General features: G+C 34.4%; 4 protein-coding genes and 2 pseudogenes across 6 annotated transcripts; 2 read left to right on the forward strand and 4 right to left on the reverse strand.

Moving 5' to 3' along the window:
• Window positions 1–1,852: 1,852 nt before the first annotated feature.
• LOC106313233 (serine/threonine-protein kinase TOUSLED-like) lies at window positions 1,853–6,571 on the reverse strand. 2 transcript variants are annotated; one of them, XM_013750997.1, is made up of 16 exons: window positions 6,098–6,571; window positions 5,901–5,990; window positions 5,614–5,811; window positions 5,315–5,365; window positions 5,049–5,156; window positions 4,908–4,952; window positions 4,173–4,285; window positions 3,847–3,913; window positions 3,671–3,740; window positions 3,445–3,539; window positions 3,180–3,359; window positions 2,888–3,098; window positions 2,535–2,799; window positions 2,374–2,428; window positions 2,135–2,296; window positions 1,853–2,055 (listed from the first exon to the last, which is right to left on the reverse strand). In XM_013750997.1, the coding sequence occupies exons 1-16, from the start codon at window positions 6,305–6,307 to the stop codon at window positions 1,960–1,962; spliced, it is 2,016 nt and encodes a 671-aa protein (XP_013606451.1). In that variant the 5' UTR covers window positions 6,308–6,571; the 3' UTR covers window positions 1,853–1,959. The 2 variants fall into 2 exon arrangements, with proteins under 2 accessions (XP_013606451.1, XP_013606450.1); XM_013750996.1 differs by having other exon boundaries at window positions 3,847–3,922.
• Window positions 6,572–7,774: 1,203 nt separating this feature from the next.
• On the forward strand, window positions 7,775–8,462 carry LOC106315130 (annotated as a pseudogene).
• LOC106315970 (F-box protein At3g26010-like) lies at window positions 8,422–9,988 on the reverse strand. Its single transcript, XM_013753824.1, has one exon. It carries the CDS (start codon window positions 9,880–9,882, stop codon window positions 8,554–8,556), a length of 1,329 nt encoding a protein of 442 aa, XP_013609278.1. The 5' UTR covers window positions 9,883–9,988; the 3' UTR covers window positions 8,422–8,553.
• A 656-nt stretch (window positions 9,989–10,644) lies between these two features.
• On the reverse strand, window positions 10,645–11,634 carry LOC106317653 (annotated as a pseudogene).
• A 2,167-nt stretch (window positions 11,635–13,801) lies between these two features.
• On the forward strand, window positions 13,802–16,206 carry LOC106315720 (eukaryotic translation initiation factor 2 subunit beta-like). Of its 2 annotated transcripts, none has more exons than XM_013753529.1 (10): window positions 13,802–13,926; window positions 14,058–14,113; window positions 14,211–14,319; window positions 14,408–14,463; window positions 14,555–14,612; window positions 14,706–14,803; window positions 14,963–15,108; window positions 15,199–15,341; window positions 15,432–15,517; window positions 15,972–16,206. In XM_013753529.1, the coding sequence occupies exons 2-10, from the start codon at window positions 14,066–14,068 to the stop codon at window positions 16,041–16,043; spliced, it is 816 nt and encodes a 271-aa protein (XP_013608983.1). In that variant the 5' UTR covers window positions 13,802–13,926; window positions 14,058–14,065; the 3' UTR covers window positions 16,044–16,206. The 2 variants fall into 2 exon arrangements, with proteins under 2 accessions (XP_013608983.1, XP_013608984.1); XM_013753530.1 differs by having other exon boundaries at window positions 14,061–14,113.
• An 8,105-nt stretch (window positions 16,207–24,311) lies between these two features.
• Window positions 24,312–26,476, reverse strand: LOC106315131 (ATP-dependent DNA helicase PIF1-like). The gene is made up of 2 exons (XM_013752895.1): window positions 24,778–26,476; window positions 24,312–24,346 (listed from the first exon to the last, which is right to left on the reverse strand). The coding sequence occupies exons 1-2, from the start codon at window positions 26,474–26,476 to the stop codon at window positions 24,312–24,314; spliced, it is 1,734 nt and encodes a 577-aa protein (XP_013608349.1).
• Between the last annotated feature and the right edge of the window lie 745 nt (window positions 26,477–27,221).

Consider the following 27,221-nt stretch of genomic DNA (forward strand, 5'->3'; position numbering starts at 1 on the left):
CAACTATGGGGAGAAGGTTAACTTCTTATTTTCTACTCTTAGTTTCTTAGACATTAAAAGTGCAGTTTTTTTTCTATTGCAGGAGTTTGACTGCGTTCTTAATGTATATAAATTTCTATTTTCTCGCCATAGACGCTTGCAAGTTAGATTCTAAATTCTATATGTAGTTTATACGTTCTCATCTGCATATGTTTATATTTGACGTTGGTTCTGCCTCTATTGTTTTATTTTGTTTTGTTGATCTACCTAGCCAAGAATATTTCTACATGGAATGATTTGAAGAAAAATATATATTTATACTAAAGTTTAGATTGTGATCTAAAATAATACTCCTGACGAAGATACATGTATTTTATTATCTTCTATTTTGGTGAAAAATTAAAAAGTAAATTTCTTAAAATAGGTGAAGCTTTTGAGGTCAATTGCTATCCTTTCAGTTGAGATCTTGGCGAAGAAGCTCAATGATGACTGAAGTGTTCATTATTTCTTGATATATGATTGATTCTGGTGTTTTTCCTTCTGTCTCATCATCATGAATTCTATGTATTCTTTTATAAATGATAACCACATGGAGCTGTAGCCAGTTCTTCTGTATAATAACCAACAGCAAATGAATTATTTATGAATTTCTTATCTCAACTAAAGAACTTCTCTAAGTATGCATATTAAGCTGGCTAATTTTATATGCCATAAATCAACTTCGCAATCTTGCATACTCACTGCAAAACATCAAATTCTTCAAATAACAATGAAATAATGTCCGCTAGCGTGGATAGACCACCAGAAACAAAGTCATTTTTTTTATTGAAAATAAACTAAATATTTACAAATTTGTGTAGAAATTGAAAATAATTTAGCAGAAAAAGGTTAAACGATTTTTCTATATGATCTCAAACCTGTTAACGATATGAGATCTTAACCATTTTAATTGGCCCGTTTGCAGGTTCTCCATGTCCTTTCGACAATTGGTTTTAATTTATAAGCTGTAACCGCATTGTTTGGGACAAACTTTCCTAATATTTTTGACATCACCATTAAAGACAAGGAGAGGCATTATGATTTTCTTTAAACGTTTTTTGTAATGTTCTTATCTCTAATCACCAGTCTTTGTCCATGTAAAATAGCTAATGTGTATGAATCATGGATATGTAAAAGACTAAGCATTCTCTCCAAAAGTAGCACTAAATTAAGTTGTTGATTCTGATTCCCTTTAATGATATTGAGTTATTGATTCTGAAGAATTCGTCTGTAAAGCTGTTGAATCCATTTTGCTTACGACTGGAACCGGAGACTCTACCATTGGATTTGCATATTAACAATCATATATCCGTAATGGAAAATATAAATGTAACACATCCCGCCCGTAGGGCGGGCCGACCCTAGACTATTATAATAAAAGTCATGATTTATCTCATATGTATTTTTTATTTAGGGCATCATCTAAAAGAAAATCCTAAAAAAAAATATAATAAATTATACTTTATTTCGATAGCACCATATATTACTAAAACCTAAAATGAAACTATATATATATGCCTTCAACTAAAGCTACATAATAATATATTATCACACATGCACCTCCCAGTACAGTTATCTTAATATTTAGACATTTAAAAAAAAAATTGTCAAATGCTGTGTTGAAACATCTAATATAGAATTAGAGAATAACACCAAAACATTTACAGCTTAATCATAAATTTTTATATAAACATCAATATTTTTTTCTATATGAAAAATAACTTATTCGGATGCACGGAGCAAGATATAGTTACGTAATTATAGAAAACAACCTAATCAAATTCACTGGAAATTAATATGGTTCAAGGTTCCGGGGAGATAAAAAAGATTTAAATAAACAAACAAAAACTTTACTCAAAAAAGAAAACACAAAATCTATACAAAAAGAAAACAATCTAGGACATTGAGTATCTCTGGTTTGTTTGTGACGACTACACATTTTCATTTCTTAGTGTAGGAAAGATATGGATCCTGTGCCAGTGTTAGAACATCAGGCCTATCTGCTTGGCTGTATGTTAGACATCGTCGAATCAAATCCTGCAGAAAAATGCAACAGTGAGTGACCATGGAGAAATATTTATGACCATTTGGTTGTTCTACGGCACAGCTTAACTACCTTTGCTTCATTTGAGATGGCAGGTTTTGCTGGGAACTCAACTTTTTTGGCTTTAATGATTGTGTCTTCTCGTAGTATCCGTTCTTGGCTTAGGTCATGTCCAAAGGGTCGCTTTTTAAATAGCATTTGGTAAAACAGAACACCAACCGACCATACATCAACCTGAACATTGAGCATAATTTAGGACCACAATACTCCTAACACGTTCTGATAAAGACACCATTGAACCATTCGCTAACCTTTGATGAGATCATAGGAGTTTTGCTAAGCTCAAAACATTCTGGGGGCAAGTACCTGAAATTCATGATTTTCCAACCTCTTTAGCTATAAATATGGCGTCAGGAAGTAGAAGAGAGTAAGAAAAATCATATCGAGAATATACTAAAACTAGATTGCTAACCAGTAGGTTCCAGCTCCCTGTGATGTAAGCTCCATTCCTTGGGAACCAGCATTGTCTTCCACAATCTTGCTAAGACCAAAATCAGTCACTTTTGCGACTCCAAACTCATCAAATAGAACATTCCCTGGCTTCAAATCATAGTGAATTATCTTCTGTGATCTTTTGTTCAGATACACAAGGCCTCGAACTATTTGTACAATGACAATCTTTGCTTCTTTCTCAGGAAGATTAGATGTTGCCTTCAGAACCGCATCAAGGTCTTTTCCTGCATTAAAAATTCAAAACAGACCAATGAGAACTGAAGCCATAGACAAATCTTTCATTAATCTACCAAGAGAGAATGTTTGGTTTACCACTACAATATTCCAGAACAGTGCAGAATGTATCCAGGTCAATTCTAAATATATCCCAAAGCCGGACAATGTGGTGATGCACAAGATCTTTATGGATATCATATTCTCTCATGGCATGTCGGATGTAACTTTGCTTTTTTTCTTCACTCCACTGAGCGTTTAAACCATGAAGCTTGCACGCAACATATCTATGATTCACCAAATCATATGCCTGCTCAAAATCCCTAACATCATCAAACTACTGCAAATATCTCTCACACGTAAAAACAATGGTATCAATCAATGTTCTGACCTTATAGACTTCACTAAATCCGCCTTTACCAAGAAGATTCAGAAGCGCATATCGGCAATTCAAAACTGGGAAATGGTTGAACTGAGAACCATCTTCATCTCGTATGCGCTTCATCTCCTTTATAAGCTGACCCTTTTCCAGTTCATACCTCTCTCTCTCACGCATAACTACTTCCTCCTCCTGAACAGTTAAATCAATAGATGTATTTCAAGAAACAAAAATAGAAAAAGTAAGAAATTGAGATGATGCATAAGGAGGAGCATACCCGCTTGATACTAGCAAGGCGAGACTTGTAAATCTCATCGGGGATGATATCTTCCTCTTGTGCTCCTGATTCTGAATCAGTCCCGTCACTCTTATCTACAGCCAAATGGAAAAGCCAAGGGTGCTTAACATAATTACAATTTGCACTAGGAAAAGAAAAGACAACATACATTACATGAGATCACAGATCGACTGAAAAATTCAGAAGGATAGGGAGACAAACATACCACCATTCTGTCGTTTCTTTAGGAGTTTTCTTTGTCTCTCAATAACCTCCTTGGTTTCCAGCAATTGTTTCTGCTCGTAGCAAATTTATATAGAAAAATCAAAAAAAAAAACACTGCAGGATTACTTATATTGTTTGATAAATTTGTCTCTCTAGTCTCTACACAGCTTAACTTACAAGTTGAGCATTCAGATCTTTCAACATTTGTCCGTCCTCCCATGTCTCAGCTATGATGGTTCCCGTCCTGAAATGACTAAAACAGTCACAGCTGATAGATTGAACTTTAAATCACAAATACAAGATAATAATCTTTTTTTTTTTTGAATGAAACACAAGATAATAATCTCGCAACCTAGCAAAAAAAGCTTGAAGCTACAGGTTATGGAGAAACGTGAGACTAACTCACTCCATTCGAAATGTATAAATGATTCTCATACTGATGTAAAGATCACAAATTTGAAGAAATATATACTAAGACCAAATATGAAATAAATTATGCAGACCTGAGTACACCAACGCTGCCTAATCGCAAAGAATCATGTTTGACTTTTGTCCTTGCTTCTTGTCTCTCACTTTTGGAAACAGATATTAGAAGGTCAGATATTACTTTAGTTGTCTGCATCAAGAAAAAGAAAGGTTGTCCTCGTGTTTTGAATTAGAATGTACAAGCTAATATGAAAATTACAGAGAAATAGAGAGAGAGAAATTGACAGTTTCTTCACCAAGAATATTCCTAGAGGATGTGCAAAATTTCTACCAGTTTAGACACCAAGCTGACATGACTCTATAGGTTTTAAAAACCACCAACTATGAGTCACTAGAAGGCCAAAATGTTAGCCACTACACATCGGTTCCGCAATAGATTTTCTCTTAAATTACTTAGAGAAATACTAATACATGCTCTATGAAAAGAGCCCTGCACATGGAGTACAGATGTGACATACACAATGGCAAGATCCAACCATTCATAGATATTTCAATTCTCTAGCAGCAACGGCAGCAATAAATTTAGCGAGTATTCTAAGCAAATCAGGAGACTATCATCAATGTTTTTCCTTTTTTTCAGGATAGAACTGCCATACTTCTTACGGATAATAATATTTATTTAATCTAAGATTCTCTCAGAATCCTTGACAACACTAAGGAACTCTGCCATACTAGGTAGGACATTTAAAAAAAAAAAGATAATAGGACCTCTTATAACCTATTTGGTCACGGAAACAGAAAAGGTTGCCCACCTTTTGCTTCACTTGTTGTTCCTGATCTTTTAGATCTTTTAACTCCTGCATATATCATGATTAAGATTAACAGGGACTATAGGCAAAAATGGTAACAGCATAACCAGAATCAGCTAAATCTAAAAGGCGTTCGCACAATACATTCTCAAGCTTCCGTATTAGATTCTGGTCCTCAGAAGAATCTTGTCGAGATTTACACAATTCCTCCTCCAGCACAGTGATTTTTGCACGTAAAGATGACACATCGTCCTGATTTATAAACAAACTCAGTAAAGAAAGATATAATGGTATGTTTACATTGTTGAGGATAATCATATATAACAATCATGTTCAATTATTCTAACAACCTTATAAGATGTAGATAACGAGACTATGACATATTCTCTTAGGCAATAGGAGAAACTTACATCATGGCGAGAGCCTTCACCATTCCTGAGCTGTCCATCAGGCCCCAAATCCTGAAGAATAAAAATGCAGAATTATATCAATAGACTGTCTCTGGTTGACAAGATCAATGCAAATCAAGATAAAGATTCTCCATTTTCCTTTATAGGCCACAGAAGGTTATACTTCAGATTAGAACACAAAACTCATGACTCATATCCACCGTTTTGTCAATGAAACTAAGTATAACAACATATAAAAATCCTCGATGATAAGAAGAAGTGTTGCAGGTAAGATGATATGAAGTAAGCAACATTAAAACCTTGTGATCAGAGACATTCAGTTGAGCTGATACAGGTGCAGCGAAAGACTGAGATTTCGTGACGTCATTATTAGCTTTAGAACCACGCCCTCTGCCTGTTGACGAAGCCCGAGCTCGACCTTGTTTCTTCTTACTAACATCAAGGCCTGTCTTTGTCTCAGCCTCGTTTTTTCTTGCATCGTATGCCGCCTCTTGGGGCTTCAGTTCAACAGAATCCTTCATTAGAAGCAAACAGCAGGAGACAACACACACACACCACAAAATCTACTAACCGATCAACTAGTTACCTCAGCAACAGTGGAGGTGGTGGTGTTGTTAAAGTGTTCAACTTTCTGGCGCTTTTTGGTATTGGCTCGGATGAGGAAGTCTCCTGTGTTCTGAGAGACGGTAACAACCGGAGAATACTGTCAAGAGCTCTGAAGCACAGTATAGACATAAAATATTTTAAATTAATATTAATATTGACAAAGATGTGAGAAGCTACCTCGTCGTCGGAATCACTGATAGAGGCTTCAGACGATCCCGCCGCGGCGGTGGAAGCAGATGACCAGACGGAGAGCTGCTGCTGCTGCTTGGCGGAGGAGGCGGTTTTGCCGGTCAAGCGGGCCTCGAGCTTAGCGAGTTTGTCGGGGAGAGAGTGATCGGACTGATTGGAAGAATTGGAGGAGAATTGTATCACCATCTCATCAGACATTGCCAGCGCTTGAGCAGGCTTCAACGCACTATGCACCGGACCAGCTAAAATTCCCAAAAATTAAAGCAGAATTAGCGAATTGAAGCTTAGAATCTACGTGGGAAGGAGAAACCCATTAATGGGGTTTTCAGTTTTCTGCAATTCTCGTGGAGGCGGTGATTCTCAAACATAGAGAGGAAGAAGATAGGAGCGAAGAGGAAGTAAGGAGGTGAAAAGGAGATTTGAGGAACCCTAAACGAATTAGGAGGGAAAGAGAGCACAGGCCATCACCATAGATCACAACACTATAAGATGGATCCGGTTTTTTCTTTGGGTCAATGGATCGGGTAATTAATTAATTTTAAATCAAAAAATTAACTCTCAATAATTATGTTATTATGAGCACTAATAGAGTTTTAATCAAACCACTGGACTCACGAAGCTTCACTAATTTGAAAAATCTATAACTAAGTTAAAATATCTAAACAATATGTATTACCACTAATGTCAAAATATTTATGATGATTTAATTATCTTAAAACTTTATTTATGCATTTTGGTCAAAACCAACTTAATGAGTTGACAAAAAAAAAGCAATTTACAACAGAGTTTTCTTAACCTAAAATTTATTCAAATTTGATCTTTGAATAAAATTGTTTTGAAAATTAACATATTTTATTATAAAGTAACAAAATCTATACTTTTATTTTTAAAATGTTCTTCATTAAAAAATTTATTTAAATTAAGTCTTATCGACAAAATTGTATCTTTATATATATATATATATATATATATATATATATATATTTATTTATTTATTTATTTAAATCACATTATATAAACTTATATGTATGTAGTCCATCTATTTTTTCAGAGAAAGACAAAATATTGAACTATATACAAATTTTCTGCTTAATTCTATTTAAAAAATAAAAAGAAATCAATAGTAATTTTAGTACGGGAAGAACAAAACGCCCTTCTCCGGCTACACCATTTGATGCTTAAGGGGGACAACGTCCATAAAAGAATTCACAGTTGCCAATATGAGCTCATTGGACTCTGTGAAACTTTGATTCAAGCGCAAAGCAAAACTAGTCATTCTCTTTGAATAAATGGTGTGTTTCTCTGAAATTGACGTAAAATGAGTTTTGAAGCTTGGTATTCAAAGAAACAAAAGTGAAAATAAATAACATCAGAGCTCTCCACCACTCACTACGTTTTAATGTAAACAAAATGTTAATACTTTTAATAGAAGAAATTTAAAATGTCCAGTAAGATATGAGTTGATGATTCAACAGAGGGAAGGTAGGTTGAATTGAAATATGAAAAATGCTCTGTGCTCTAAAACTTACTTGGATATGCTGCTATGGTTTTATATGGATTGCTTGAACAAGTAGAGAAAAATTATCCAAAAACCTTATCATAAACTAATTTCTCTGCATCCAAAATCATACATGGTTTTAAAGGCCCCGCTGATCCGAAGTGTGCATGGTTGTTTCCTCTTTCAAACCGAGATATTTAGAGCCTCTCTTGATCATTAATAGGCTCCTCGCTTTTCATTTCTATGGAACTCAATAATCACCAACCATTTGTTTGATCCCAATGATGGAACCATCCCATCAAACTCCATATCTTTTAACACTCTTGCATCTCCCTTACCTTCATAACCTATGCAACTTTTGCCATCATCCTCGACAAAACAAAACCAATGGCTCGCTCATAGGGAACTCATCAACTTAATCGCGAGTCTTTCCTTCACGCAACAACTCTTTCTCTTCCATTTTCACTTGTCCCACCGAATGGACGTTGAGGGCCACTACCTTGTTGCTAATACAACTCGCGGTTTTTGTGTCTTTGGTCACAACACTCTTGGGGATCGCCTTACCAAGTAGCTTCTTGGTGAGCTTTCGGTCACTTGGTATTTCTTTCCAATGAATATGACTTATGTTAATGGATTAAATACTTTGGACGCCAAGTTTGGCTCCTAAGAATTGTTTCCTCATATTGAAGAGGGGTTAAACAAACGATTAGATGCTCAGGCGTCAAAGCATTTCATAGAACAATGCCATTGGTTAAGATCCAATTCAGCTGGTTTCTGGTGGGTGTAACATATTTTTGTTTTGATTTTACCACTGGTATGTATTACTTTATTACCGAAAAACAGAGACCGCTCTGAAAACAAAGCATAGTTCGAAACGTTATAAAACAGTAACAAAAGACATCAAATAAAAAAACCATACTGATATCACTCCAGAGCTACAAAAATCTCAGATCCGACCATGCTCGACCTCATTCCAAAAGTACTCCTCTTCTTCAATATCCTTCATCATTCTCCCATGTGTTGCTGCAGCGTAAGAAAGTAGTGAAGTCGTATCAATCATCTCAGCTTGGGGAGGACGAGGCACCGATTCCATCCACCGTGGGATCACGAACTGGAACAACCAGATACAAACTTGAAAGTTCAAGTCTTCGTCTAAATCTGATGATGATCGCCATAACTCATCCACACTCTGCTTACAAACAGACTTGTCAATAAAACAATCTTGATGACCATCATTAGCTGCATCCCCTAGGATTGTGTAGTTTCCTTTCAGCAGGTTACATGATACCAAATGATGATCCCGTTGACTCCATAGATAGACAGTAGCGACATCAAATGGATGCATTGCCATTGGTGCATAGTTACCGGTAATTGGAAAGCCGACTTCCCACAAAAGTTGCCAAGAGTAGTCATCATTGTTCATCAACCTCCAGATCTTCAAAACAGTTTCTTCCTTTTTTGCTAACGTTCTGGCATACATGACAAAGCCTCCTGATGTAGTCAAGGTTCGTTTGTAGTCCTTGTTGTGATCCGGATAGTCCGGTAACTGAACGACCCGGAATTGATCGGATTCAGAATAGAAATCATGAGCTAAGAGTATTCCAGGCACACTGAGACAACCAAAGTAAAACGTACCGTTGAGGTTGATATTAGACATGTCGCCGATTTGATGAGGACTGTGAATTACTTTGGAAGTCCAAACCCCTGTCTCGGAGGAATACAGTAACACACCCAAGTCACTCGAGAGATAATCATTGGTTGCTTGGTAAGAAGCTATCCTAATCACTTTAAAGCTCAAAACGACACCGTCCTCGTCCAAACGAGTCACTAAACCAAACACCGTAGAGTCACCTTTAGGATCAGAGGAAGGAGGTGGAGGGATTTTAACCCATTGCTGTGTAACTGGACTCCCCACGTAGCAGGAAGCTTTATCAGATCCGTCTGTGATCAAAACCAATCCACCGGAAGAATCCCTATAGTCGCAGTCGCCGATATAATAGCGTCTGAAAGAGTGTGGGATGAGTGAAACTGGAGATTTTGGAAGATCATCCCATGTTTTGTGCCCATGGAAAACTATGAGTTCGTCTCGTCCGTACATGAAGAGGAGGAGTTTCGGTTCAGAGATAAAAAAGAGACGGCGGAAATACGTTGATTCGATTGTTGATTTCCATTTCTTGCAGACTGATTTGAATCTGGAGATGGTTTTCAGTGGTAATCTCCCTAGAATCTCTGTTTGCAACACCTCCAAGAGATGTGTTTTTGTTTCCATCGCCATCGGAGATGGACTCTAGCGAAAGTGACGATTAAGGTCTCTAGGCTTTTGCTTAGTGTGAGGTTTTACGCTAACTTTTTGCGTTAAACTAAAAGGAGGCGATAAACCCTAATACAGATCCACACACGCACAATAAACCCAAGTAAAAGGAACCAAAATTCTAAATATTGTGTTTTTACGTTACTGGATATACAAGGGTTTTGGTTTATAGTAAAGTATAGCCGTTGGATCTGCCATATAGTCCATTTATTTTTCCAGAAAAAAATATATACTAAACTGTATACTGATTTTCTGCTATAATATATTTTAAAAACATAAAAGATTAATGATGAATTTAGTGAGGAAGGAATACACGTTACAATGAACCATCTCTCTCCCACTACACCATTTGAAACTTTAAGGCGGACGACGTCCATAAAAGAATTCACAATTTCCAATATAACGAGCGCATTGGACTTTGTGAAACTTTGATTCAAGCGCAAAGCAAAACTAGTTATCTACTCAATTCTCTTTGAATAAACGTTGTGTTTCTCTGAAACTGAAGTAAAATGACTTTCCAAGCTTGGTACTAAAAGAAACAAAAGTGAAAATAAATAACATCAGAGCTCTCCACCACTCACTACATTTCAATGTTAATACTTTTAACAGAAGAAATTTTAAATGTCCAGTAAGATATGTGTTGATGATTCAACAGAGGGAAGCAAATCAACATCATATTTTTTTGTTCAGAAGCATAAATAAAAAGAAGACCAAAAAAATCAAGAGTTAATTTCCAGGGAGAAACCATCGAGCATCCATGAGATTGATGACATCAAGATCAGAAAAGCGTTTGAGGGATTTGCTCGCAAGATTGTACACACAGATGTCAAGGTCACGACCTCTCCATTGGCTGGGACGGTAGTGGCGGGTGAAATAGATGGAGTCTGGTTCGATGCCAAGGGTATCGTTAGCAGGCACGGTGAAACCCAAGTCAAGAAGCAGGGCCTCACCACCAAGAGAATCCACCTCAAGTACCGTGTGGCAGGAGGAATCTGGGTTTTTTAAATCAGGATTCTTCTTGTAGACGCGGAACCAGGTCCTATTCCATGGATCACTCTCGACCAACAAAACTTCTCCTGATGTCGTAACCGCAATGCTAGAATCGCATGATTCATAACAAGAAAGCATTGGGAATGGCCTGGTAGTCTCCTTGAAGGAGGAGGAACCTTGCTCATGTCCTCCAGACAGATCTAGGACTCGAACAAAACGACGACTAGTTGTGATGTAAAGAGTGTAACCCCGTAGCACCATCTCGGATAAACCTCTATATCAGTGAGCGTCTCGGTCAAACAGAGGGATGTCAGTGTAATGAGTATTCCCTTTCTTGCAAAAGCTTAGGCAATCGTGGTTATATTCGCGGTCGAAGAACCACACCACAACGTAATCTTTTCTCCCTTCGTCTACCCACAAAAGGCCCCTCACAACATCACCCACGCGCTTGATAGAACAAGTAGTTGACCTAATGGACTCTAGAGACGGAAGAGGGATCGTTTCCTTGCTAAACACGTCTACGATAAATAAATTGGATGCAGAATCTAACAACAAGCACCAGTTACCCGAGTTTGCCAGGACTCGAGGCCCTGGAAACAGCAGGTTCCTTTCGATCTTGCGTTCTTTCGGATTGTACAGCATACAACCACCGACTTTGGGAGAAAGCATCAGCCATGGAGATCCGCTTAACGTCGCCTTTGACGCCTACGAGAGGGAAAACTTCATCATCAAGAAGCAGTTATTGTGTGTATATAATTTGGTGTGTATAAGAAGGTACCTTCATTATAGGGTTTTTTTTCTTGGGCTACTTAGCCGGTTATAAACCATAAACCAAACAAAAAAGGACAATTTGGGTTTTATAAAGTGTCTTCATTCCCTTTTTTTTTTTGTTTTTGGTCATAAAGTACCTTCATTATCAACAGGTTCTCGGGTAGTTAATTGATTTGAGAAACCTTTAAATTGGTTAAAATACAATGTATTACCCTAATTTGTAATAATATGTCAAATTTTTTTTGTTGCTATAATGATTTTTAAACTTACTATCTCCTTATATATTAAAACAGAAACCACAACGTTGATTCATGTGTGATTTTTTTTTAAAATATACCTAATAAACCTATTCCTAGAAAGTCATGTTACATTTAATATCTAATCTTATCATTTAAATTTTCGGCCTACCAGAAATTTTTATTGGGCTATCAATAATTGGATTTAAACAATAGATGATTCATTGGATTTATAGATAGTATAAATTAAACAGATATAATTTAATGTTGTAATACTATACCTCTATATGCTAAATATTTGTCGATGTTAACTTTAAAATTATAAAGATTTTTTTTTAAATAACAAAAATCATATTATCTAACAATGATTAATATTTACTATTTTAAACCAATGAAAACAAATTTTAAACTATATAGTTTATTTTAAAAATTAAACAAAAACTAAATGTATAATTATTTACTCGATAATATAAATCTATGAAGTGAAAAGTTTATTTTTTTAAAAAAAATCTAAATTTGTGAAATGTTACAATATCTTTGAATTGCAAATAAACCAATATTTTACTAATATTTATATATATAGTTACGATTTTAATAATGAAATAATAATCCAAAAATATATATATATATAAGAAGATACAAATACATGTGAAAGTTTGAAACAATCTATTAAATGAAAAAATATATAGTAAACTTATTTTGTTTTAAAAATTGATAGACACATATGTGTTATAATATATATCAATTTAGAATTGAAAAAAAAATATTTATATAAAAATAAATGAAAACAAAAACCCGTGCAACCGAGATCTAGTATTTTATTAAAAATGATAATCATAACCAAATTACTACGTTGACAAAAATAAACAACTTACTACAGAGTTTTCTTAACCTAAAATTTATTCAAATTATATCTTTGGATAATTTTTTTATACATCAACGTATTTATTATAAAACTAACAAAATATATAGAGAAAAAGACAAAAATAGCACTAAATCAAGTTTATGTTCCTAAACTAGCACTCAAGGTCAAAAGTCACAAAAATAGCACTTAATGTTTTATCAAAAGTCACAAACTTAGGGTTTAGAGTTAAAGGGTGGAGTTTAGGATTTAGGGTTTAGGGTTTAGAGTTTAGGGTTTAGGGTTTAGATTTTAGGGTTTAGGGTTTAGAGTTTAGGGTTTAGGGTTTAGATTTTAGGGTTTAGGGTTTAGAGTTTAGGGTTTAGGGTTTAGATTTTAGGGTTTAGGGTTTAGAGTTTAGGGTTTAGGGTTTAGATTTTAGGGTTTAGGGTTTAGAGTTTAGGGTTTAGGGTTTAGATTTTAGGGTTTAGGGTTTAGAGTTTAGGGTTTAGGGTTTAGAGTTGAGAAATGAGGTTTTGGGAATAAGATTTCAAATTTTGAAAAATAAAAAAAATTAAAATTTTCAAAGGATAAACTTAGAAAGGTGCTATTTTGGTCATTTTAGTTTTTGAGTGCTATTTTTGTGATATAAAGTTAGAAAGGTGCTATTTTGGAGATTTGCCCAAATATATACTTGTACTTTTGAAAAGTTCTTCATTTTAAATTTTATTTAAATTAACTTTTATCAACAAAATTATCTTTAAATTCGTTTTTATAAAAAAATAACATTATATAAGCTATATTTATTTAATGCAAATAAAATGTAACAAAAGTACAATATAATATCGAAATACAATAAGATCTAGTAATAATAAACTATTAAGTTGTGTGTAGGTAAAGAACAAAAAAGCAATTATTTTAGAATAAAGGAGACAAAAAAAAAAAAAAAAAAGGAGACACTCTAGGTGAAAGAGGGAGATTCCACTACACATACTAACCTTGAAAGCCTCTGACTAAGACCGAGTCACCTTTGTCTTACCTAGCAACCGTATTCAGAAAAGAAGCCTTACCACATCGTCTGCTGATTTCATTCGTCTGCGCCGCGTGTGCTTGATTCCTCGCAAGCAACCTTCTTCCATCACACCAAATCTCTTTGCTTTCACATCGTTGGTGAGTGTTCGTTCGTTGATTCCTCTTCGAATTAATTTTCTAATCCCAAATGAAATCGTATTTGGAACACATATGTTAGCGCTGTTGCAGATTGTTTTTGGTTTATGAGTGTTTAATCATCTTTTTGTTAGTACAAATCATGGCTGATGAAAATAATGAGATGAAGGAAGTGAAGGACGAGCAAGAAGTAAGTTGGTTCCTTTTCATATCTTAAAGTTTTCAACAGGCTTTCAAGTTTGGTTTTTTTTGGCTTGATAATTGTCTGGTTCTTTGATCATCCTTAGCTTGCACCCTTTGATCCAACCAAGAAGAAGAAGAAGAAGAAAGTTGTCATTCAAGATCCTATCGAGGATTCTACAGAGTCACAGCCCGAGAAATCTGATTCATTGCCTGGTATGTTGATTAGTCTATGTTGCTGCTGGGAAACTTTTTTTTTTTTTTTTTTTTCTCTTCACTAGAATCTAATTGATTTTTCCTGCAGCTAATGATGGCCTCGAGAGTTCATTTGTTGGATTGAAGAAAAAGAAGAAGAAGCCTGTGGGTGTTTCATTGACGATTTGTTTCTTCTAAGTTACTGGTGTTTTGATGAATCTCTGTCTCATATTGTTTGTCTTTTAATGATTATTAGGTTGAAATTTCAAGCTCATTGAATGAAGAAAGTCTCGATGATCCAGAAGATTTGGATGGTGTTTTTTTTTCTTTGCTTGTTATTAACTGTTTCTAGTGGCAAAAATGTTTTTTTTCCTGTTTGACTGACGCTTACAGATATTTTATTGCAGAGCATGCCAATGACGAGGAAGATGCAGAGGGGATAGATCTGCAGCAGCAGCAACGTTACCCCTGGGAGGGAAGTGATAGGGATTACATTTATGACGAGGTGAGCATCTCTTTAGATGTTTTTTATTCATGTATCTCTTTAGATGTTTTTTTTTTCATTAAACCATTGTTTTTTGACAAAGTTCTTTGATTATGAAAAACATATACTGTTCAAGAATCTCCCACTGCTTGGTTTTTATGTCGATATTTTTGTGTGCAGCTTCTTGGTAGAGTCTTCAACATTCTCCGTGAAAACAATCCGGAGCTTGCTGGAGATAGGCGTCGTACAGTTATGAGGCCTCCTCAAGTTCTTCGTGAGGGAACAAAGAAGACTGTGTTTGTCAACTTCATGGACCTTTGCAAGACGTATGAACGAACCTCTCTTATCTTCTTCTTCAAGTTTCTTCGATTAATTTATAAGTTCTAATACCTAGTTATATGACTGCATGGCTTCAGGATGCATCGTCAACCGGATCATGTGATGAATTTCCTGCTTGCTGAGTTGGGTACTAGTGGTTCCCTTGATGGGCAGCAAAGGTTGGTTGTCAAGGGGAGATTTGCACCCAAGAATTTTGAAGGGATATTGCGGCGCTATGTCAGTAAGTAACTTTCTCTTTATAGTCATGTAATTCAAATAATACCAATCTGGAGCTCGTAATGTGATTCCTTACTTGTGTGTTTTTTGGCAGCTGAGTACGTCATTTGCCTTGGTTGCAAGAGCCCGGACACAATTCTCTCAAAGGAGAATCGTCTCTTCTTTCTCAGATGCGAAAAGGTACAGTTTTTTTATTTATTTAGTCCTTATCTTGACATGCATGTCTTTGTTTGCTCTCTGCGCAACTAAGTAATCAAATCTCTTCTTGGGGAAATGAAAAAGCTTATATGTGTCATTGTCTTCTCCTTATTCTTATCACAAGCCAAAAAAAACTGTCGCTTATTAGTTCTCTTTAATAGTACTGTAAGACACGACCACATTGTTGAAGTCTGGAGTCTTGTAAATTATATACCGAAAGAACTTCTCTTGGATAAACTCACCAGGAGGCATACTTATGCAGTAGTGAACCGTATTTCTCTCATGTAATTGAAGAGTCAATGAGTCATTAATGTGTGATTGGTAATGATGTTGATATAGTTGCCTTCTATGCCTGATCAACTTATCATGTTTAGATATGCTCAACTTTCTGTATTTTCTATTTGCAAATGTGAAGAAGTATACTTGGTTTTTGCAGTGTGGATCTGGACGATCTGTGGCGCAGATTAAAGCTGGTTTTGTGGCTCGTGTTGGTCGCAGGAAGACTTGAGAAATTGGTGGGTGAAGTGAAAACTAAAAGAGCTTGTTTGTTATGGACTTGAGAAACTAGTCTTGTTTTTTCGTTTTGTTTTAGAATATGAGGCATAATCTACTTTGATCTCCATATTATGACTTGAAAAAAATCAAATATGGGTTAGGTTTTGAACATTCAACTTTGTTAGATCCATGTGGCTCACTTAAAGGTCGAATCAGTAAATCCGTGGAGTTTTTCAGTCAAGGTTCTTGTTCATGTGAAAGCAAGGTCGTGTCTGTTTCATCTTGTGTTCTGATTGAGTATTGGTGGGCGGAGATTGTTCGACAACATCCCAACATCAAAGGAAGAGAAATAATGCAAGTGAAGGCATAAAAAAACTTGGGCATCTCCTAATTTTCATATAAATTTTTAGAAATTGATAAAAATGCAAAAACAGAGCGACCCTAGAAGAAACACTTAAAATCCTGCATTGCTCAAGCCAAAGCGCAGTTCACAGAAGTAGATAATCAACCAACCGAGAGCTCACAGGGTTATCTTTTAGAGGGACATCTTACTGTTGATCGCGAGCCGCCACAGCCTCAGTGGCTAGTGCAGCAGAATCTCATGTCGACTTTCTCTTCCATTGTTGCTGGTGAATCCTCTAAGGCTGCTTCTGCTGGGAACGTTTTTTTGGGGAAACTGCCAGTTTGATGCATGAACTCATCAATGGTCTTGACAGTATCATTCCAGAGGTAGTTTCTATTGTCTTTTTTGGTGTTGGCCTTCTCTATTCCTCCTTGCTAGGTTTTGATGATGTAGTTGTTGTGTTTGTGTGATCGACATTCCTGATAGAACGAGAGCAAATTTTGTTGTGTTGTTTATTGTCTTTTGCTTAGCCTCGTGATTGAAAAAAAAATTATATATATGATTTGTTCTGTGCAGGACGGAGCATAACTCTTTCCTTTTATGCCGCTGGCATGAATTACCAACAGACTATCAGAAATATAAAACCTGGAAGGAGAGAGAGGAAGAGCGTAAAGGCGCAGAGAATACTGTCCGTGGATATATGTACGTTTAGATCGTATTGAATTGAGACACTCCATTGTATTTGCCCTCACATCTCACAATTGTTGTTCATCACTCACAATACTAATAGTACTTTACAGACTCAGATTTGCTATTGTATGAAAAGCTTATTATAACAATAACAGTATAACACAGACTTCATTAATATTACATACAGACATACAGATTCTCTGAAAGAGATAACAAGTTCAATTAAAATAACATAATTAGTTACTAGTTAAGATGAGACCTGCAAACAAATATTCGGCCCACTCCAGACCTGCAAACAAATATTCGGTTTGTCCAACAAACCTGTACACACACTATCATATAACACACAACAGCATATATGATAGCGTTATCTTAATATGGGTCCACAAGTCCCTGCTATAATAAAGCTTTTCAAAACTGAAAAGAGTTATTATTTGTCGTTCAACCCAAACCAATAGGATTTCATTATTTTACATTCAATATATTTAAAAAAAAAAAATAAAATATTATCAAGTTATATTATATTTTTAAAATAAAAAAATAAAAAACAAATAAAAAATAATAGTAGGTGCAAAAAAAAAAATTAATTTTTTTTAGCGTCGTCAACAAAACACTAAACTCTAAATCCTAATCCCTAAATCTTTGGGTAAATCCTAAACCTTTAGGTCAACCTTAAACCCTTGGGTAAAACTTAAAACCTTCGATAAATCTTAAACTCTAAATCAAAAACACTAAACCCTAAACTCTAAATCTTTGAGTGTTTTAGTGTTTAGTGTTTTTGATTTAAAGTTTAAGATATATCCAAGGGTTTAGGGTTTATCCAAGGGTTTAGGGTTTACTCGAATGGTTTAGGGATTAAGATTTAGAGTTTAGTGTTTTGCTGATGACGTTAAAAATATTTTTTTTAAATTATAATAGCAGTTTATGAGCAACACTTGATGAAAAAAATGTCTGCACTGCTTTGGATTATAGTAGCAGTTTATGAGCAAGACTTGATGAAAAAAATGTCGGTGTTTTGGTCCCCCTATTATTATTGTTAAGTATGTACAACAGGTTCTAAGTATGTACAACATATCAAGACTCCTAGCACGTATGACGTATCACACAGACAAACAAAACTCTTCTAGAACAACAACATGCGTATGTATAATAACTTAAAGAACAGTTACAATTTTTTTTTTTAAAATAATAACTTAAAGAACAACTAGATTGATGACTTATTTTCTTCCCGTTGATCGGCTCCACGCGTTTTCGGTGTTCTGTTTCATTTCGGATATAGCTTAAAAAGTAACTAAAAATGATAGATCACATGGATCAAAATCTTTCAATTTAGTTCAAAAGAGTGAGAGTCAGTATGATGAATATGCATAAGTCAATGACAAAAGAAAAACATATAGCTAACATCGCGTAAAACAGAGTTAACATCGCGTAAAATAGAGTAAGGAACAAATTCATATTGGGATACAAATTTGAATTTGAGTTTTATTGGCCATCCTCGTTAACATACAAATTATGAATTCACATCTAATCTATTAAAACTGAAGTACAATTATAAATTAACTCTAACTATTTTTTAATATTTACAATGGCATGCCACTGGTTTCTAATACCAGTTTAAAAAAAAACATTACTGAACTATCCTAATTAAACTACCTTAAATACCGTTGTTTTAAGATTGTTTATTTATTGTTGGCCGAAAGGAAAAGTCTCTCTGTTAATTTGAACTTGATAGAGGCAAATAACTTAATGATTTTATGAATAATAAAATTGTTTTTACGTGAGGAATCGTGAATCTGTGGATTCATCCTTTCGTTTGTCCTATTATAACATTTTTATCTGTTCGATATTTGGATCAAGTAGAAAATAATAGTCAGAGTTCTTTACAAACCATAAATCATATGTACTTAATTATATAAATATAGTAATAGAAAAATATGAATATTTCTATTCAAAATAACCAATAAATGTTATTATGTTAAAGTAATTAGGATATCAAATGGCACAATATAAACCAGGTACATGTCATTAGTATAGGAGATATTCAAAAATGGTCTATTTTTTTTTTTTTTTTATAAACTCTATCGGCCGATCCGGTCGGTTCCGGAATGAACGCACTTAGTGTTACAGAATGTACTACTTCGAAAGCGTACCACACTACCTGACCCGAGTTTGGAATACCTTCCGACTAATACCAGGGGATGAACCGATCATCTGTTACGGCCCACCATGTAAACCACTTGGACCGGAGCCCAAACCCAGACTGGCCAAGTGGTGGTAATTTAGTTCCCCCAGGGAATCGAACCCATGACTGATGTGGGTACACACCAGACCCCAAAAGATTACCACTAGACTACCACCAGTTGGTCTATTTCTTTTACGATTAGTTCACTAACAATATTCTTTACTTCCTAAAATTGTTCCTAATATTTATGACATGGTTAATGTATTACTATCGGATTCCTAAAATTTAGCTATACCTTAAACTTAAAAGATTGTAATCTTTTAATTACCACAAGAAAATCTAATATATATATACATAAGAAATCAGAATATTCCATTACTAATAGAAACAATATTTACAAACAGACTATGACATACATCAATTAATAATAGAATCGATGATAGGAAATGAAAATAACTTAGGCACCTTTCTAAACCTTATACATACAGTTTGTATATTATGTACTTTCTATACCTTATAGGTACATACACTTTGTATATTCTGTAAATAGAAAATGAAAATAACTTTGTGAGTTTTGACCCAAAAAAAAGAGAAAACAACTTTGTGAGTCATTTTATTTCCTGATATTATATAAATCCATATATTATACGAAAAGTCTTCCTTGCGGATATTTTCTCTATTTTACCAAATGAAGATAATTGATCATCAGATTATTCTTTATGGTATTATAGTCTATTCCTCATTATTTATTAATAATAACTACAATTTACAATTCTATGTAAATAGTCAATTTTAGAAAATTATATTAAATAAAAATGGTTGTTTACATTTGTTAATTCATGCATATTTTAATATAATTATATGCCAAAGTAAATTACATAAGATAAATATATATAAACAACTAATCCAATTGACGGTTTGATATAATAAATAAAATTACTCTATATAAGCAACAACAAATTTTGTGTATAAATGTTATATTAAATTAATATTTAATACTGGTAAATGTCAAAAACATACACTACCAAAAACTGTAAAAAAATATTGATATAACATCCTCAAAAACTAGTAATATTTAAGGTTTAAGTGCATCAAACATAATCAAAGAGAGAGAAAAAGAAAGTTATTTTCTTCTTGAGAGTTGTCTAAATTTATGATATAGGGTTTTCTTAACATGAGTAAAAGCTGGTTACAGCTCAATCTGTATATTATTTCTTGTATAAATTTAGAAAATTACCTAATTTATCAATATACTAGATTTTGACCCGCGCTTTGAAAGCGCGGGATCATTTTTTTTTTTTCAATTGACAAATATTTAGTAAATGTCATATTTCATATATTTGTGTTTTATTTTATAAAAGACTTAAACTTTTTATATTTCTTTATCGTGTTTCATTTTAAATGACTATTTATGTTTAAAAATTAAACTTTATTTCTTTAATGAATTAAGTTGGTATAACTCTGATAAATTAATTTTATTATGTGGTTAATATTTTTAATAAAAATAATTATATACTTTTAATAAGGATTTATACTTTTCAATGAAAAAATCAATTTTTTTTTTATGAATGCTTAAATTATATTAAGAAAAGAAAAAAAAATAATTAAGAATGGTTGGAAAAAAATTATTTGAACTTGGACTCAATGGCCCAAAGGAAAAAAAAATGTGAGAATTGGATCTGATTTCTTAATCGGCCCAAATGGCCCAAAAAAGATCTGATGTGGACAGTGAGCTTGATCCAAAAAAATGGCCCAATATAGATGTGTTATTAACATTACTTGATTGCCCTTAATGAAACATGCAATGTTAGTAAATAAAAGGGCAGACTAAGGTAAAAAGGACAATAGGATTCTGCTTTAATAGTATAGATAGACATGTTTTTTGTTGGGAATTAATAATTAATTAGATATGTATGATTTCATTTTAGTTCAAAACTATTAAATTTCGTGTGTTCAATTTTATTTGGTATTGGTTCCAATTTAGTATATATTTAGCTGTATAATATATATGCTTTCATATGACATTGTACACTTTTAAAAACCTAATTATATTATATGTTTGATAGACAACACATTATAGTATATTTAAATCAATTCTAATCATTTTTATGTCAATTCGATGTATTTTATATTTTTATTTTAAAGATTTATTTTATGTAAATTAATTAGATTGGCTAATTAATAGTATTTTAATATTCAGTTAACTAACCTTTATTTTCTAAATTTTATCAATTATTACTTTAAAATACTAACTACATATCATGTATAAGATTCTTATGTTCATATTGTACGTACATATACTAACTATATATAGATATTCTCTTAAATTTGTTTAGTCATTAATATAACAAATTAGATCCTACAAAAAAATTTAGCAATGATAAGAGTGCTTGAACTGAATATCCAATAAATATTAAATATTTATGTATCACTGTAACAAAATAATCTGATTTGTATATATATATATATATATATATATATATATATTAATCTATTAATGAAAAAATGAATAGGTCAAAAAATCAAATGACAACTTTTTAATAGTAGATAAAAATAGAACTATAAATTAATAGATTAGATAGTTAAAAAACAAAATAAATGATGATGTTGTAGATTAATTGATTCATGTTTTTCGTGAAGAACAAAATTCTAATACGTGTTACTTTGATTCAAACGTTGAGAAAATGAGTTTCACCGAGGAAGATTCATTAATGTTAGAGCATATAGGGACGATAGGGTATATATTAAGGAGCAGGTTCATGTGTTTGTTTGTTTCATAAGAAACAAAAATTATAGAATATGGGTTACTTTGGATTATTCAAACATTAAGAAAATGATCTTTTAGGTTCATGTGTTCCTGTGTTACACCTAGAGAGAATATAACAGGTTAGAACAAATAATCGAGAATTTGTGCAAAAAAAAAAAGAACAAATACTTGAGAATAAGTTTAGTTCAATGACCAGGTTTAGGCCTGGGCATAAAGTCCAGAACCCGAAATCTGAACCGAACCCGAACCGAAAAATCTGATCCGTTATCCGACTCGAAACGTAAAAATATCCGAACGGGTTTTGTAGGGTGGTACAAAAAATATCCGAACCCGAAGTGTTATTAACCGAACCCGAACGGGTAACCCGAAAAATCTGAAATTAATAGTCAATATAAATATTTTGAAATATATATAAGTATTCCAATTATTAAATTTAATATTTGCGGTAATATTATATATAATAATAAATATTAAAATTCTAATAAATGCTTTAAGTACACAATTAGTTATAAATAAGTATTTTATAATTTGTTCATTAAAATAAAAAGTCTACTCTCTATAAGACAATTGTTTTCATATTTGATTTAACATTTTATTGTTATTTTATCAATTTTATATGTGATAGATTAATTTTTATTTAATTTAGATGTTTTTCTTTATATTTTACTTCAAAAATTTTGTTTTTTACTTTGGTTATATCCGAACCGAACTGATATAACCCGAATCCGTACGATATATGATTACTTTATGGGTTTTATGATGCAATACAATTTTGAACCGAACCCGAAGTGTTATTATCCGAACCCGATCCGTACTAATAAAATTTTAGTATGGGACCTAGAAGCATAAACCCGAAAATCCAAAAACCCGAAAAACCCGATCCGAATGCCAACGGGTATCCGAACGCCCAGGCCTAACCAGGTTAGATCTGATAAGGAAAGTTCAAATTGGTTAAGTCGTTTGATGTACCCGATGATTAAGATAGAATAAATTAATTGTTCATAAAATAAGTATAATGGTATATGAAGTGTTTAGTCGCAACATTCTTTAATAAGCTCAAATTTAAAACATGCCAAGGTAATTTTCAAATAAGTCTCTAATTTAATAGACTAGAGGCATAGTCCCCGTGCAAGCGCGGGGCCGGATACGTTGTAGATGAACACATTTTTGGGTTGGGATGATGAATGACATGGTATGTTAACATGAATTCCATCGTCTCAATTGTTGAATCGTTGAAATTACCATGATTGTCAATGAAAGATCGAACTTGGAAATTGATGACGGATTGTTGTATCGTTGGTCTGTGGATAGACTTGGAGTGTTCGTTGTGGATTTGCTCTTGAAGATATTGTTCGGTGGGTGAAGTGATGAGAAAGAAATGGATTGTTATTCATTCTTGTGGTGTTTGTTGAAGGTAGGGTGTCATAGATATGTTTTATAGATGGTTGGTGTGTGTTTTTTTTTTTGTTGTTTACTTTTTGACGTTTGTTTATATGGTTCATTTATTCATTGGCGTTAAATACTTGGAGTAAATGGACTGTTATTAATTTATTTATTTTATTATGCTGCTTTGTTACTGTTTCAGAAGATTATGCTTAATATATTTACAATCACTGTTTGATCTATTATTTCAAGATTGCGTTTAATGATATTATATTAGAAATTTGTTTTCTTTAATAGTTTTTTATTTCACCAATGAGGTTATCATTTGTAATTGGATGTTGTAAAAGGTGGTAACATTGAAAAATAAATAAATGAAAAATTATATGGACCTGAAAACATAACGGTTGTAAATTGTTGACATAAAGTTTAGTAATTGTTAAAATAATTTAATAATATAGTTAATTAATTTGTGGTGAGAGGATAAATAATCAAGTGGGTCAACTAAATGGTTTTTTTTATATAATACAGTATTAATTTATGAAATTTATTTAATTAAATAGTTATATAACTATTTTTTTTGTAGGTTAGTTCTGTTTGGGAAAATATAATGTTGTTTCTTTAAATGTTTGTATGCTCAACATATCAAAGCATATTTGGTCGTCCCAAAAACGGATTGGGTTTAAAAATGTTGGGCTCGAATTGTGGTGGGCCTTGAATTTACATTTGTTCTGATACTTAAAAAAATCCCTTAGGTCGTCTTTTTTCCTCCGTCGTCGGGGGAGCTTCACCGTTGCCTGCGATTCCTGTCCTGATTGGCGTTTAAGGCGGTGATTTTGGGTTACGGCAATTGTTCTAAAGCGTAATTGAAGAAGAATTTGCTCACATTAGCTTAGGCAGAGTCGGCATCAATCCGTACTCATTGATCCTTTGATGTTTCGTCATCGTCTGAACCTGCAACAGAGAAGGTTTGAATTTTTGGTTTTTTTTCACTAATTTTAATAGAGAAACAACAAAAGTATAACGGGACCCTAAAACGCTGTACTTTATTAAGCTTTGGCTTCACAATTCGTGCTGTCTGTGCCGTTCTCAAATTTGTTTTTTCATGTTAGTTTCTCAGTGATTCTTAAACTCTTTAATTTTCTTTCTGAATGTTTTTATCTTGATAGATATGGAGGATGTAGACATATTGAGATGAACCTTTAGTTTGTCATCTTTGATGAACCAAAGTGAAAACGTACGTTTAAACTGAATATCTGATTGTCTGACTTAAGATTTGAGGTTGTGTTAGTTAATCTGATTTGCTTCGAACGTAAGTGTTTTATATAATATTGGAAAGCATAAGGAGACGCCTAACGCATAGGTGGAGATAGAAGATAACATACCGGTAGATTGAGGCAGTCCGTTGTAGGCTTCTCTGTAGACTATGTTAGATATCGTTCTACTCTCATCACCATCTCTGCTCAAGTCTAAAATTTTGAGTCCTTTGGGTGTTGTAACTCTTGACAGTGCCACGTATAGCTGACCATGGCTGAAGACTGGTTTAGGCAAGTATAGAGAGACGTGTGACAAAGTCTGTCCTTGACTTTTATTTATTGTCATCGCATAACAGACCCTTATCGGAAACTGGCGTCGCTTCAAGGTGAATGGATGGTTGGATTCTGGTGGTGACAATATGATCCGTGGTAGCAGAATAGGATCTCTCTTGGTGGTTGATGTGAGCATTTCTGTCTTAATAACCTTTTCCCCCAAGTGTGTCACTATTAGTCTTGTGCCGTTACATAAGCCTTCTTTTTGGTTCAGATTATGCAGGAGCATGACTGGGACACCCACTTTCAGACGTAGTTTATGCGCCGGTAGACCTGGAAACTCCAATGAGTTTAGATATTCCACCAGGTATGTCATATCTAAGTCTCCTGAATGTTGCTCTTCCTCCGCAAAGCTGTCTGCACTCAAGTACTCCTTCTCTTCTCCAGGAACTTTTGATACCAAATAAGTGTTGATTTCATCAACTGTGACATTCCTTGGTGTTAATATGGCAGTCTCTCTGATTTTGTACAGATCCTTGTGGTCGTTTGCAAAATCTGGAAAGGCAGAAGAACATAGAGTCTCCAAAGGAGTGGAGGTTATAGGCAGAAGGATAGTTTTGTCTATGAGAATTTGATCTTCTGGTTGGGCACAGTCGTCGAGGATCTGAGGTTCCTTTGCTGCTCTGCCATCACCGACCTCAAGAATCCAGTCCGCAAAAGCTTTTTCTTCTGGTTTTACACGCATGTTTTGCGTTAGGAGAAAAATTTCGCAGTTGTTCCAGAGGTGCGATCGATTGAGAGCGGCGTTGACTGTATCTTGTCTTGTACCTTGGGGAATAACTGGCAAAATCTGGCGGAAATCACCTCCCAGAAGTACTGTTTTGCCACCAAAAGGTTCTGTCAACGTTGTTTTATCTGTGACTGCTAAAATGTCCCTTAGAGTACGATCAACAGCTTCAAACGTGTGGCGATGTGCCATTGGAGCTTCGTCCCAGATGATGAGGTCTGATTCGTTGAGGAAGTTGGCGAGGATTGTTCCAGCTTTCACTTCACAATAAGTATCTTCAAAAAGCTTAAGTGGAATATTAAACCTGGAGTGTGCTGTGCGACCACCAGGCAGTAGAAGAGCGGCAATTGCTGAGGAAGCGACTGGTATGACTTTCTTGCTGCTTGATCGCAAAGCTGCTATGATGGCTCGGTATAGGAATGTCTTTCCTGTACCTCCTGCTCCATAGAGGAAGAATAACCTGCCTTCCTTCTGAAAAACAGACTTGATGACTGCATCATATACTGCCCGTTGTTGATGGTTGAGTTTGTCAAAAAGCTTCTCGTGGATAATGGCCTCCTCAGCTATGTCAAACTGGTCGTGCCTCGCCATAGCTTTATGTTTGATTTGGTCCATAACAGCTTTGTTTGGAAGTGGCATCACCGTAAACTCAGTTAACGACTTCTCGAAGTTTTGTAGCAAGCATTCTATTTCAATAAGTGTGTACTGTTGTAGTTCATTGGGGGATAGCTGGAGGTCTGGGAAACGAAGTAGACGTCGCTGCTGCATTTTTTCAGGATCTGGAGATTGTGGGGAACAACAAATTGATTGTCAAGCTTGATGTTTCCCTTGTAAACAAACTGTTCTGTCTACCGTCGCCTGTATAAGATGTAGCCGGACTCATTAACTTGAGTGTGTGAAACGTAGCTGCGGGGAAATTTTTTACTGCAAACACCATCCTCCATGCACGGAGATGCTTTTCTGTCTTCCCCACAGGGGCCGTGCATCATGTGTTGCTCCACCAGACCATAAGCCTCTGGATCTTTTTCTTTGTCTGGGAGTTCTGCTGAGATGATTTTGTCAATATCTGATGCTGTTGGATTTCTGAAGTCACCGTCAAGCCATAGAAGTATGTGAGCATGTGGCAACCCTCTCTTCTGAAACTCAATTGTGTAGACAACTGAGTTTTAAAAAATAACAGGTCAGATATGTTTGTTCAGATATGGTTAGTTTGTATAGTGAAATTATAAGGTGAGTGAATTGATTTGGTGTAATAATAAAACAAATGTTTTTGCAGAATGATACCTGCTTTGGGACGGGGAAAGAAAATGCCTTTGTTGAAATCTGAAATCAACTCATCAAGCTTCATCTTGAACACCCTAGCTTCTAAGTCTGGGCGATCATTAGGGTCATCAGAGCCATACATTTTAAGGTGGTCAGATGTCTCATCCCATTTAGGATTGGTTGTAATGGTGATGAATAAGTCGGGATTCCCATACCACCGACATATTGCCATCGCATCATGATACTTTTC

This window comes from Brassica oleracea, chromosome C9, assembly GCF_000695525.1.
Source record: "Brassica oleracea var. oleracea cultivar TO1000 chromosome C9, BOL, whole genome shotgun sequence".
NCBI lineage: Eukaryota > Viridiplantae > Streptophyta > Magnoliopsida > Brassicales > Brassicaceae > Brassica > Brassica oleracea.

Coding starts and splice junctions, on each gene's coding strand:
- LOC106315970 (XM_013753824.1), bottom strand. CDS start 9,882: ATGGCGATGGAAACAAAAACACATCTCTTGGAGGTGTTGCAAACAGAG.
- LOC106315720 (XM_013753529.1), top strand. CDS start 14,066: ATGGCTGATGAAAATAATGAGATGAAGGAAGTGAAGGACGAGCAAGAA. Junction 15,109..15,198: donor TTCATGGACCTTTGCAAGAC/GTATGAACGAAC, acceptor GCATGGCTTCAG/GATGCATCGTCAACCGGATC. Junction 15,518..15,971: donor TCTTTCTCAGATGCGAAAAG/GTACAGTTTTTT, acceptor TGGTTTTTGCAG/TGTGGATCTGGACGATCTGT.
- LOC106315131 (XM_013752895.1), bottom strand. CDS start 26,476: ATGCAGCAGCGACGTCTACTTCGTTTCCCAGACCTCCAGCTATCCCCC. Junction 24,347..24,777: donor CGGACTGCCTCAATCTACCG/GTATGTTATCTT, acceptor TCTCTGTTGCAG/GTTCAGACGATGACGAAACA.
- LOC106313233 (XM_013750996.1), bottom strand. CDS start 6,307: ATGTCTGATGAGATGGTGATACAATTCTCCTCCAATTCTTCCAATCAG. Junction 5,157..5,314: donor GTGAAGGCTCTCGCCATGAT/GTAAGTTTCTCC, acceptor TTTATAAATCAG/GACGATGTGTCATCTTTACG. Junction 3,540..3,670: donor AAAGAAACGACAGAATGGTG/GTATGTTTGTCT, acceptor ATTTGGCTGTAG/ATAAGAGTGACGGGACTGAT.